The 13800-nt window shown below is 44.4% G+C and overlaps 1 protein-coding gene across 1 annotated transcript in view; it reads right to left on the minus strand.

Annotated features, from left to right (window-relative positions):
- SPON1 (spondin 1) overlaps nt 1-13800 on the minus strand; it is a 276478-nt gene that overhangs the window by 106191 nt on the left and 156487 nt on the right. The window contains exon 6 of the mRNA XM_024756961.1: nt 6189-6337. Within this exon, the coding sequence (XP_024612729.1) occupies nt 6189-6337 (149 nt within the window). The remainder of the gene's footprint in view (nt 1-6188; nt 6338-13800) is intronic.

Raw genomic sequence — 13800 nt, forward strand, 5'->3', positions numbered from 1 at the left:
AGAGGAAAACATAGGCAGAACACTCTTTGACATGAAATGCAGCAAGATCTTTTTTGACCTACCTCCTAGAGTAATGAAACTAAAAACAAAAATAAACAAATGGGACCCAATTAAACTTAAAAGCACAGCAAAGGAAACCATGAACAAGACAAAAAGACAACCCTCAGAATGGGAGAAAATATTTGCAAATGGAACAATGGACAAAGAATTAATCTCCAAAATTTACAAGCAGCTCAATATCAAAAAAACAAACAACTGAATCGAAAAATGGGAGGAAGACCTAAATAGACATTTCTCCAAAGAAGACATACAGATGGTCAAGAGGCACATGAAAAGATGCTCAACATCACTAATCATTAGAGAAATGCAAATCAAAACTACAACTGATGTATCACCTCACACCAGTCAGAATGGCCATCATTTAAAAATCTACAAACAATAAATGCTGGAGAGGGTGTGGAGAAAAGGGAACCTTCTTGCACTGTTGGTGGGAATGTAAATTGATACAACCACTATGGAGAACAGTATGGAGGTTCCTTAAAAAACTAAAAATAGAATTACCATATGACCCAGCAATCCCACTACTGGTCATATACCCAGAGAAAACCATAATTCAAAAAGACACATGCACCCCAATGTTCACTGCAGCACTATTTACAAGAGCCAGGACATGGAAGCAACCTAAATGTCCATTGACAGATGAATGGATAAAGAAGATGTGGTACACATATATAATGGAATATTACTCAGCCATAAAAGGAACGAAATTGGGTCATTTGTAGAGACGTGGATGGACCTAGAGACTGTCATACAGAGTGAAGTAAGTCAGAAAGAGAAAAACAAATATCAGATATTAATACATATTTGTGGAACCTAAAAAAAAAATGGTATAGATGATCTTATTTGCAAAGCAGAAATAGAGACACAGACGTAGAGAACAAAACAAACGTGTGGATACCAAGGGGGAAAAGGGGCGGGGTGGGATGAATTGGGAGATTGGGATTGACATATATACGCTATTGATACTATGTATAAAATAGATAACTAATGAGAACCTACTGTAAAGCACAGGGAACTCTACTCACTGCTCTGCTGTGACCTAAATGGGAAGTAATAAAAAAAGAGGGGATGCCTATATACATACAGCTGATTCACTTTGCTGTACGGTAGAAACTAACACAACATTGTAAAGTAACTATGCTCCAATAATTTTTAAAAAAAAAGAAAAAGAAAAAGGAAGAAAGAAAGAAAAGAAAGAAGGAAGCAGGGACCATTCAGTCTAGGAGAGGGACCGCACAGGGAGCTGTGGTCACCCCAGGAAAGGGTACCACACCCAGCCTGCCCAGAGGAAGGGACAGGGAAACTAATATGTGTCTAACATGTGTCCTCAGGGAATAGGGGGGATGTTAAAGGCTGGGGGGACCCAGAGAATGGCACTTTCAAGGGCTGCCACAGTCTAATGTTTGCATTTCCTCAGCTGCTGCAGAGATTCCCTTAAAGAAACTAAGTACATTATACGGAAATAGTTATTTATGTATCCACCTCTCCAGCCCAATCTGTGAATTCCTCCAGCGCAGAAACAGTGTGTCCTTCATTCACACAGAGCCACACTCCCCCTCACTGATTCCCCTCTTGCCACACCAGTCTTCTGTCAGTTCTTCAAGCATGATAAGCTCTTTTCTACTTCTGGGTCTCTGCACATGCTGTTGTCACCATCTAGAATGATCTTTTCCTTGTGCTTTTCTTTTGGGTCTCAGCTTAATGGTCTCATCAAGACCTTCCCTGACTACCTTACTAACAAGGTCCCACCCTACTGCTGTTTTCTAGCCACCTCTTGTTGGTTTCTTTCTCTCACCATAATTTATAATTATTTAACCCTTTTTTCTTCTTGTCTTCCCCATTAGAATGCAGACTCCATGAAGGCAGGGAATGATCTGTTCACTGTTGGATCTCTAACGCCTGGTATTTATTTAGTAGATGTTTAGTAAAGTTATCAAGTAAATGACTCATGCAAGTAACAATTATGAAGCAATTAAAACTATACCCAGCTCAGAGGATACAGAGATGGAAAACATGGATTTGAACTTTGCAATTTGGTGAGGGAGAGACATCAAACAAGGACTTGCATCATTACGTGATGATGGTAATGATGGGGGTGGTACAGGGTGTTGTGGGAGCACATGGCAAGGGCATGGATTTTGTACAGAATTCAGGAAGGCTTCCAGGAAGAAGCAACATCTAAGCTGAGTCCTGAAGGATAGATGGAGTTCACCAGTTCACCAGTTGATGGGGCGCTGGAAGATGTTCCAGGCTGACAGGAGGCCCAGATGCAAGAGGGACATGGCTCTGGAGAGTCTGAAAGAGGTTCTGCATGGGTATAGCTTAGAGCTGCAGCAAGAAATAAGATGGGGGAGGTAAACAAGGTAAACAAGGCCAGATCATAGAGGGTTTTCAAGCTAGGATAAGGAGTTTGGACTTTATCTTGCTGTCAGGCAGGAGCCATTAATTGGGAGAGTGGCATAATCCAATTGGTATTTTATAAAATGGCCGTGGGGCAGTGTGGAAAACAGGAAGAGGATTGGAGGCAGGGAGATCAGATGGCTAGCGCAATAACTTAGGCAAGAGAAGAGGATGGTTTAAATAGAGGTGCGGTAATGAGGAAGTGGCCTGGAGGAATTTAGAAGAGAAGGCAGAAGATGGGACAGGAGGCACAATCAAGGATGATGCCTAGCTTTCTAGCATGAATAGCATGGTGAAGGGGGCACCATCTTTGGGCCACACCCAGCAGAGGACCAGACACCTAGTATACATGCCATAGATGTCTACTTAACAAAGTAGAAATGGTCTTAGTGAAACATTGTCATAAGATGAGTATACACCAGCTCACTTTCGGGTCCTGGGTCTACGTAGGATCTGCCATTCCCTACTGCGTCTACCTGCCTTGGGTTACTCATTTGTGACCTGCCAGGCCAGCCTTAGTTCAGTATTTCTAATCCACAGTCCACACCAGGACCCATTTGCCTCTGTCCCCTGCTAAGAAGTGTGCCTTGTGCCCTTCCCCCACCCTCTCTGGCCACCAGTGTCATTATTGCCAATAATGCTGCTGTAATTTTTCATTAATTTTCCTGGTGTTTTGAAGTTATAGTAACATTAAAATTTATACTCAATAATATTATTACAGTTTCCCACCACTGGTGCGATTATTATTTTTGTTCATTTGTGTTTGAAAGCCATTAGCATAAGATTTACCTCCAACAATATCTGCTGTGATTTTTAATGCCCTTGAAACTTGCAGCAAGCGATAAGTCTATAATAACAGAAGGCTGGGAAGCATATAAATGTCTTTCTTGGGAAAATAGGGCTTTTATTTTCATCCTGGTTGGACTTGGGTTCTTTGATAGAGCAGCTGGTAGGATGTAATGTATTAAAGACTGAGAACACCATGTTAGTTTGTAGATGTGTTCAAGCAGGTTCCTGGTTATTCAGAGGACACTTTTATATTCTAGGAGGATTCATATTCTTGTTCCTTTTTTATGCTGCTTCTTACCTGACTTCCAGAAAAATATAATGAATTGTGTGCTTGCAGGGAACAATATTTAGAACCATGAATTATTTGGACAAGAAGGGACCCTGAAATCACTCTATCCTCCTGACTTTCTGAGGACCTGGGGAGCTGGATGCGTGGCTTAGCAGAGCTCTGGAAACAGGCTTATTTCAGAGGCTGGAGAGGGGAGTTTCTCCGTGGGGCAGGGAAGGAGGATGAGCAGGACCGGCCTCATGAGTGTGTGACCTGTTCAGACTCTCAGGGCCCCGTGCTGTGAAATTCAGTGTCACCATCCTGAAATTCTTAAGTTTTGAACAAGGGACCCCACATTTTCACCAGACTCTGCAAATTATGTATCTGGTACTACATACAGGTTTTGGAGTCAGACAGGCTTGGGTTCAAGTTCTGGAATTCTCTAACTATTGACTGTGCCTCAGTTTCCTTATCAGAAAAAATGGGAAATTTAATATTGTCTTCTCCAAGTAGAGGTGAGAGCTAAAGGTACATGTTCAGCATCTAGAGGGCCTGACAGGTGGTGACAAACCCTAGGACATGCTCAGTGGGATTTTTTTTTTTTTGCGGTACGCGGGCCTCTCACTGTCGTGGCCTCTCCCGTTGCGGAGCACAGGCTCCAGACGCACAGGTCCAGTGGCCACGGCTCACGGGCCCAGCTGCTCCGCGGCACGTGGGATCCTCCCGGACCAGGGCACGAACCCGTGTCCCCTGCATCAGCAGGTGGACTCTCAACCACTGCGCCACCAGGGAAGCCCTCAGTGGGATTTTTAACTCCCATGTGCAATACCCGTAATTAAACATTGTTATGACTTAATGTCAAGAACACTAGCCAGCTGGGAGAGCCAGACGTCATCAGTGTGTACAGAAGCTAATCCAAGGTGTGCTGATCAGGAACACACTGAGCAAAGAACATTTTCCTAAGGGGGGCATAAGGTGGGGGGATTCCATCCATCAGTCTTCAGCCTTTTTACTGCTATGACACATGACAGATAACGCTTGCCGGTACAATGCGGTCTCAGTTTCTCACAATTCATACATGCTTCCCTTCTCTCCAGAAACCTCTCAAGATAGCCAATGAGTGACACAGGCATTAGTATGAAGACGCCCTTGACCTTGATCGAATTAATTTGCAAACTTTAGTATTTCAACTATTATTTGTAATAGATGGTTTTCAACATACGACACAACAGAACAGTTACAGCCAGTGTACCACAATTCCATGTTTGAGAACCAGGAATCCAAACAAGGCATGCTGCCTCCATGACAGGCTGGAGAGACCAGGACCAATACGAAGCCCGTCATGACTTTGCAGATGATCAGGGCTGTGCTGTAGCCCGAATGAGTGATGCCAGCTATGAGGCATGGCAGCCAGAGCCAGGGAAACACGAAGTTGTTGGTAAGATAAACTTGTGATGAATGACATGCTGTCTCAAAACACTGGGTTCAACATTTTTTCTGAGAATGGAGAAAGGTTTTAAATCAAACTAATGAGAAACATAAGCTAATTCCTGGGCGTTTTTGGACTCTGGTCCAAAAGAATTCCTCAGGGGATTATAGTAGGAATCAGGTGACCTTTGCTGCATTCACTTTAGGGTTTGTGAGAGCTTGGAGACCAGATGGTAGAGGTCAGGAGGAAGGGCTAGGGGCCTCAGCTCTGCTTGCCCTGCTGCAATACACATCGTGAGACACCGGACCCAGTGTCTTCAGGGCCCCTGCACTGTCTCAGGAGATGTGGGCAGGAGCCTGACAGGCAGCAGCCCCTCAGTGACCTGTGCTGGAAATGACCACACTCCAAGCACGGTTTGCTCTTTCCTTACTTCCTCCTGCGCACTTGTGAGCAATGAGATGTGGGTGCCTACCCAGCTCTCTCAGGCCCAAAGGGCTTTTGTGGGTAGTGATGGCCAAAGCTGGGCCATCTCCTCCCCACAGTGCAGCCTGTGAATGACCTTCGAAAAACCATAGCTCTTCTTTCAAGATCCCTCATCAGCCTCCTTCTAGTGCTTTTGATGAGGGATGATGGTACTTCCCAACAGACAGAAAAGAATGACGGACGATTGCTCCCTTATCTCTCATTGGTATGAATGGGGTCCTAGATAACAGTCCGGCTCCTGGGCCCACATGACACAGTACACGGTACATAAAAGATGCTTCAGTCTATAATGATTATGATTAATCGCTGACTAATTTATCAAACCCCTCAAGACATAGATGCAAAAAGCATGTGTCGATAAATAAATGTTTCTCTTTGGAAATGGTGATTTTAGCTTAGAGTGAATGTCCCTCCCCCAGCCCTCTCATGGATCAGAGTAAGAAAACCGTAATCCACCGCACTGACCCTTGGGAGAACAGAGACGTGGTATCCCAACAATGGAGCCACAGTAGCAGGTTTTAGCACAAGCTGAAGAAACCACAAATGCAGTTAGGGAAAATCTGAGCCGACAAGATGGACATTTGTGCCTCTGTCCTCTACTGAACATAAACCCCCTCAAACTCAGCAAATAGATTTCACTTCCTATGGTACCAATTTTCCACCACACTGTACTGTAAATTTCGAGACCCTGGGAAAGAAAGCTAAAGGATGCTTGACTGCATTTCTGGGTTTTGGTCCTTCTGTGATTGTTTTTCTTACCTGTTGTCGAATTTCCTCCTCCATTTTCACTGGTGAGCCCAATTCTGCAACTTGTTTGACGCCTTCGCTCGCATATCCTCCATACTCCCATAGCACGTAATTCTTGGAGTGGGATCCGCCGATGATTGCAGACCAGTGATTTGCCCGACCTGGGAAAGCCAATCAGGATGCAGGTCAGTGTGTATGTGGCTAGAACACAAGTCCCTTAAAGGATGGGGAGGAGGTGTAATTGAACAATGATTCAAGCAGTGTTGGCTAAGCACCTGCCCTGTGTTAGGTCCTGCGCTGTTCTGGGATGAATAAGACAGTCCCTGTAAGCAAGTATGTCTTGGGGATATATGACAGGGCAATGGGTAGATGTCTAAACGAGACACAGAGGTGGCCCAGAATGATGACTCCTGTCTGGAAGGATCTTAGAGAAGAAGAAAGTTGAGAGAATTTTTAAATGCTGAGCAGATTTGTAAGACAGAACAGAGAGGAAAGGCTATTTCTGGCAGACTCAGAAACATTAAATAACACTGTGTGTTTGGGGAGCCATAAGTAATTTAGCATTGCTGTGTCACAAACTGTCAACGGGAGAGGCAGGAAATGATGCCAGGGAGGTAGAAGGGACCTGCTCAAATGAGTTTGGATGTCATTTGAAAGGGTCTGAAACCACTGAAGGGTTCTGGGCAGGGGAATGAAACAATCACATTTGAATTTTAGATAAATTATCCAGGCAGCAGCATGAAGAATGCATTAGAGGGAGCAAAATTGGAGTGTGGAGCTGGGGAGGTCAGCACGGAGCAAAAGGTAAAGGGAGTGAGTGGGGAATTAGGCTTGACAGCTCCTGGGAAAAAGCACTGCTGTTTTTAGCTGGCTTTTTTTTTTTTTTTTTTAAAACATCTTTTTTGGGGTATAAGCTTTTTAGCTGGCTTTTACGTACCTTCCAGGGTGAGGGGCAGGCAGGCTAGCCATGTGAAAGCATGGGAAAGGTGGTTTGGATACAAGGACGTGACCAGTCTACTGTGGTTTGGCGAGGATCATGCGGGATGATGACTGCAGTGGGATGTAGCAGGGAATTAATGGATGACACAAAGGGAGAACAGAATAAGATCTGGACAGGACCAAGACAGAACTTAGCCTGAAGATTTTTCCATCTCAAGAGGGAGGAAGGAGAGGAGAGAGTCAACACCAGCACCTCCCTGGATTTGTTTTTGCATGTGATGAATATAGATGCATATATACTGATTACTAAGTTACATACAATCCATCATAGGGTTGGCTCAGTTGTCCGCAATCCTATGGTTGGTTTTATAAAGTCTTAAGTTAAGGAACATTTTCAGGCATAGCGAAGAGGAAAACTTGAACTGGGTGGACCCAGCTGACATTTGCAGTTTATCACCCTGTGGCCCAGAGTGGGCAGAACTCTCCACGCTACCCCAACACTTAAGAAAGTGATTCTGAACAGGCCCTGATCTTGTTTACATCTGCCACCTGCTACCCAGGGTGCTCTGACCCAGAGGCACATCAAGAACATGGGCACAAAGCCACCTGCCCAGCCTGCTGAGGGATGACATGATCCAGGCAGATGACAGCACCATGTGGGTCCGCCCAACTGCTGGATCATTATTTCCCACGTATCAGGGAAATGCAAGCTCCATGTCATGTCCCTAGAGAAGACAGATGGAGATGTTGCCAGCTATTTCTCTAACTCACTTCCTGAGTAGGGAGAATGTCCTGGCTATCATCTAGGCCAAGAGCACTGCTTGGTAGGGGCAAGGGTAAGAACCAGTCATGACCTTTGGTTCATGATGTGAACACAGGGAGACCAGTTTCAGCATCTCTTATTCCCCCGGCTCTGTTCCACCAAAATGTCCCCTCCTTCCAGACCTAACCTACCTGCAATTTCATACTTCAGTGGCTCAGCACACGCTGCCTCCTCTGTGCTTTCCTCCTCTTGTCACGGCTGACTCACTCCTCCTTCATAATCTACCCAGAAGCCTCCCAAGACCACCATAGAATGACTTAGGCCCTTGTCTTCTGATCACATTTTTTAAAAAATTGAAGTATAGCTGATTTACAATATTATATTAATTTCAGGTATACAACACAGTGATCCAATATTTTTATAAAGTTAACGTTATTACAAAATAATGGCTATATTTCTCTGTGCAGTACAATATATCCTTGTTGCTTGTCTAGTTTATACTTAGTAGTCTGTATATCTTAATCCCATACCCCTAGCTTGCCCCTCCCCTTCCCCTTTCCCCACTGATAACTACTAGTTTGTCCTATCAGCATAGATCACATTTACGATCCCTGCCACACGTCTGTTTTCCCACTAGACTGTAAGCTCCCTGAGGAAGCCTGTCTTCAGACTGTATCCCCAGTGCCCAGCACTGAGCTTGCTGCATTGTGAATGCTTAGTACATGTTTCCTGAAGCATTCATCCAGTCCAACGCAAAGGTGGCAGTATATGTGCTCGAAGTGTTTGGGAACAGGCTGGCACAGATTCCATTCAATGTGATTAAATTCAAATCTCAGTTCAGCAGAGTTCCTAACTCCTACTGGGCTAAAGCACTCAGCTATTCTGCATGCTGTTAAAAATAAAACACCAAACAGCAACAAAAAGGAAAGGCATGGGTCTCAGAGCCAGCAGACAGGGATTCAAATCCCGGCATTTCCACTTACTAGCTGTGTAAACTTGGTCAAATTCCAATTATTTTATTTCCCTGAGTCCCAGCTCCCTCTTTTGTAATTCAGGGGTGATAATGCCTACCTTATTGACCTGTTATAAGAATTAAATTCAATTTTTAAAATAATGACATAATATATGTGCAATCACCGACACACAATAGACCCTCAATAATTATAGTTTCCTCCTTTTCCAGTTGTTTGGGAGGCTACAAAAATGAGTAAAACATGAACCTGCCTTTAATTCAATATAGGAGATAAGAGATACATAATATGAACTAAGATAAGAGAATAGGAACAAGCACAACCACAGGGGGATTAGGGGATGGACCCAGATGGCTCCTTCTGGTTTATTCATTCAACTTCCATTTACTATGTGCCAAGCACAGTGGCAGGCCCTGGGCACCGACAGGAATTGGATATGGTACTTGTCCTGGAGAGACTCATGGTCTGGGGGTGGAGAAACAGATGGATAAGCAGATTACCTATAATCGAGCATGTTCAGAGTTCTAGAAACAAGAACACAGAGCAAAGGGGATGGAGCAGCTAATTCCAAATTCAAGGATTCAAACATACCACATTTATTCAAACTTCAATACACTGAATGACATCAACTACATAATAGATACCTGCAAGGCATTAGGCTAAGGTGTGGGAGCAGACCACATCCTCCCTGGGGGACAAGGTAGGCACTCATGGAACAACAGTCTGCAACATTAGAAATAACAATGAATTCAGGTGAGTGGCAGTCACTCATGTGCAGAATGGTATGGGGGGAGGGGACATGGTGACGGAGAGCCAGAAGACCTGGGCTCCAGGCCTCCATTCGTGACCATGAATCAGTCATTCCAGCTCTGAGAGCCCCAGTTCACCTTTTAAAAATAGAGATAATAATTACTAGTCTGGACTCTCTCCCAGAGTTGTGCAAATTAATTGGGCTGGTTTGGGAGAGAACTACAAAAACTTTAAAGAACTGTGCAAAAGAAAGTCTCTGTAGTTTTATAGACAGAAAGCACTATGGGAATCCACAAGAGGAATCTACAAGAAGCCAGAGGAAGAAGGACATGTTCCCCTGGGAAGGAGACTCCCATGGGAAAACTGGCAGGACAGGAGTGGGAATTCTATTAAAAATAGCTAAGAGGATTAAACACCTATTAGGTGTTAGGTATAATGCTTTCCTAGGTGTAACTCTCACTACAACCTCATTGTCATCTTATAGATGAGGAAATCAAGGCCCAGAGATGTTAAGGAACCTACCCAAGCTCACAGAGCTAGCAAGGGGGCAAAACTGGGGTTCAAACCTAGATCCGCCTGACCCCAGAACACACGCTCTTTTCCCACATCCCACTGAGAGGTCAGGAAATGGAGACCGTTTGGCAGACTGGAGAGTTAGAAGACAAAGAGATAAGATGAAAAAGAAAGTCAGGGCCAGGTTGCAGAGGGTTCTGAGTGTCCACTGTGGTAAACGGCATCGGAAGAGAGAGAAACATGATGGAAATTTCCTTCTGGGAAGGATGACATGACAATAGTTAACATGCATGGCGTTGTTACTATGTGCCAGGCACTGTGTCAAAGACTTGATCTATATTATTACATTAAATACTCAAAAAAGAAAATTCCTTTTTTTCAAACCCAATTGTTTAGTATGTGAGCTTGCCTTATAATCTTCTGTTTTACTGTAACACTATATCAATGGGAAAAAATGCCTTCTGAGATTCAAACAATTAACTTATAAAAGAATGTCCAGATCAGAAATTTAACAAAGAACTCCCTTCATAGCAAATGCTTATTTAAAAGAACTTTTATGAAATATTCAGACATTAAGAAATACTTGTATGTAGCATATGCCTTTAAAATTAATCAGAACATTCTTTTGATATAGATGCTAGCATAATTTCCACCTTTCACATGAGGAAACTAACCTGAGATCACCAAAGCAAATGATTGAAGATGCTGGGATTCAAAGTCAGGTCTGTCTGGTGTTACAGCCCAGCTTTCCTCCACCCCACTCACTGCACCACATCTCTGGCAGGACACGCCAGCTGTAGGAGGGGAGAGGGCTCAAGGCTGAGGAGACCAAACCGGAGATTCATCAACATCCCCTGGATGAGTTGTGTAGGGCCCGACTTGGGGCAGTGGAGAGGAAATAGGAACATGGAACCAGAGGTATGAGCCAGTAAGATCAGGGAGGATCGGACAGTCTGTGGGAGTCAGTTTAGTGACGTAGTTAAAACTCTGGGTTTTGGAGCAGACCAACATGTATTCTAGTCTCCAATCTGAAACTTCCTGGATTGAATATGTTAGTCCCTCTCAACTCAGTTTCCTCATCTGTAAAGTAGGGATATTGACATGACCAGCCTCGTGGTGTTTTTCTGAGGCTGATGTCCATGAAGTAATGACTAGTTAACACACGAAATGGGCTCAGTAAATACCAGCCAGTCAAATTAAATCTGAATGGGGCAGGGCAAAGTCAGACAAGCTTCTGGAAGGCATAGGACCAAAAGGAATCTGATTCGGTGACTGGGTGCAGTCTGACTTAGAACTGGGGGGCAGAGATGACAGGGATGTCAGATGCAAGAACCTGAGTCTGGAAGAAAATGGTAGGGAGTCATCTAAACAGGACTCAGTGGTTTAGAGCTGGCAGAATGAGATGCCAAGCAGACCCCAATTAGTTGGGGCACAGAGTTTAGCCCCGGGCCCCACCATCCTCCAGGAAATAAGGAATGAGAGGAAGAGAAGCCCCAGGTAACAGGAGGCCTGGGGAGAAGGGGACAAAGTAAATGCTCGTGACTTTCTTAAAGGAATACTCAGTGGGACTACCACCGGGGTCCTTGGTAAAACACTTGGGCTTCAGCCTCAGGGTAAAGACAGAGAAACAAACACTACTGCCAGCTCTTTGGCTCTCAGGTAAGGCCACAGCTCTTTGGGTTAGCATGCCTCTCTCTGACTCCAGCAGTGTTTAAGTGGCTCACACATAGCTGGGTCTAGATGGTTACTCCCAGTAGCTTGGATGAGGCATAGATGAGACGAGGCAGCTGGGAAGCTGGGAGGAAGAAATGATTAGATATGTGACTTTGAGACACTGCTAGCCAACAAGGTGTGCATCTGCCTGAAAAGCCACTCCAGGGGGACATCCTGAATATATGTGTACTCGCCTCACTTTTGAAATCTCTTGTCATCACTGGTGATAGATTACCGGGGTTCATGAGGATGCCTAGAAAGCTAGTGCTGATGAAAGAGGAATCATGTCTTGCCTTTGTCTGGTGTAGGAGGAAGCATGGTGCACAGCAGATGGATTCTCTGAGGTGTTCTGCATATGGCAGGTATTCAGGAACAGCCAGATTTCCTGGACTGCTTTGCCAGTGGCTGTATTTCCCTGCCCATCCCAATCCTGCAGAAGCCACCCATTCATTTCCTTGACACCCACGCATAGCGCTTCACTGGAGAATATTCTACAGCCTTGGGGACTAGTTTGCTACAACCTCCTGCTACCCAACCTTAGCCTCAACCATCATATCGCAGCAAATCTTTGTCTGGGGACGTGGTTGGGCCCTTATGGAATTGGTTATAGTAGCTACACCAGAGCTCCTCCAGTCTCTAAGTCCTAGCCTCCTCTCCCCTTCTCTCTTAGTAGATGACTTTGTTACTTAACTTTTCTAAGAAAACAAAGGTCAACACACCCACAGACGTACCTGGGCACCATGTGGCCAGTGATCAACAGAAAAACGCTGTGGACCTGCCAGCCCTGTTTGTAAAAGTTGTCTTGGCTCTCACTTTTCCCTCTTGCCCCGGTTATTCTCACCCTAAGCTCAATTCCAGAATCTGCCTGACTTCTGACACTTTGGATTTGGGCACAGAACTTGGCTCCTCTGGGTTTGCCCCTGGGTGCTGCCCAGGACACAGCTTGTACTCGCCCTCTGGCTTTTCCTGCTCCTGGCTGCTTCAGGAACTCACTCTGACCGAGCTCTTCTGGTTTTTAGGATCCCGTCCCAGTATAGTCTACTGGAAAAAACCTTGCATGGGGAGATCTGTCATTTAGGCCAGAAATTCCTCAACTTTCTATCATTCTGCCTTCTTTACTCAGCTAGCTTTTTTTTCCTTCCTTAAGGTCTCAAGATAAGTGTCACTTTTCCACTCCAGGAAAATACTCAGGCAATTGAATACAGTCTTTTGCATCTCCCTGAGGTCTCCCATAATAATATTCTATTCTATTCTATTAACTAATTAATCAAATGAACAATTACTAGGCAAATACTATGTACTAAGCCAGGGATCAGTAAGCTATGCCCACTCCCTGTTTGTGTTCCAATAAAGTTTTATAGTTTACAGATTATTTATGTATTGTTTATGGCTGCTTTCATGCTACAGCGATAGAGTCAAGTAGTTACAGCAGAGGCCGTTTGGCCTGCAAACCCTAAAATAGTTATTATCTGGCCCTTTTTAAAAAAGAGTTTCTTAAAATGTGTGACTCTGAAAAGAATTAGATTTTGTCCCTGTCCTTGAAATGTTCAGATTTTGTCCCTGTCCTTGAAATGTTCAGATTTTGTCCCTGTCCTTGAAATGTTCAGTGTGGAGGGTAGGATGGAGGGCGTGAAGGATAGGTCATAACAGGCAATTACAATAAAATGTGACCAATACAGCTTTGATAAAGGCAAAACCAGAGTGATAAAAAAGCATAAATAAGGGGACATTTTACCCAGACTATACCAGAGAAGGCTTCCTGGAGGAGATGGCAGTTGAGCTGCATTCTGAAGGATAAGTAGGAATTAGAAAGGCAATTAGGGGGTATTTAGGCAGTTAGGAAGGGTATTTTTTGCAGAGGGATCTGTATGTGCAAAAGCAGAGCATAAGAAAAGCCAGAGGTACATGGAAAACCAAAAGTAGGTCAAGGCGTGTGTGTGTGTGTGTGTGTGTGTGTGTGTGTGTGTGTGTGTGT

The sequence above is a fragment of the Neophocaena asiaeorientalis genome, unplaced genomic scaffold, assembly GCF_003031525.2.
Source record: "Neophocaena asiaeorientalis asiaeorientalis breed wild unplaced genomic scaffold, Neophocaena_asiaeorientalis_V1.1 scaffold504, whole genome shotgun sequence".
In the NCBI taxonomy this organism is placed as follows: Eukaryota; Metazoa; Chordata; class Mammalia; order Artiodactyla; family Phocoenidae; genus Neophocaena; species Neophocaena asiaeorientalis.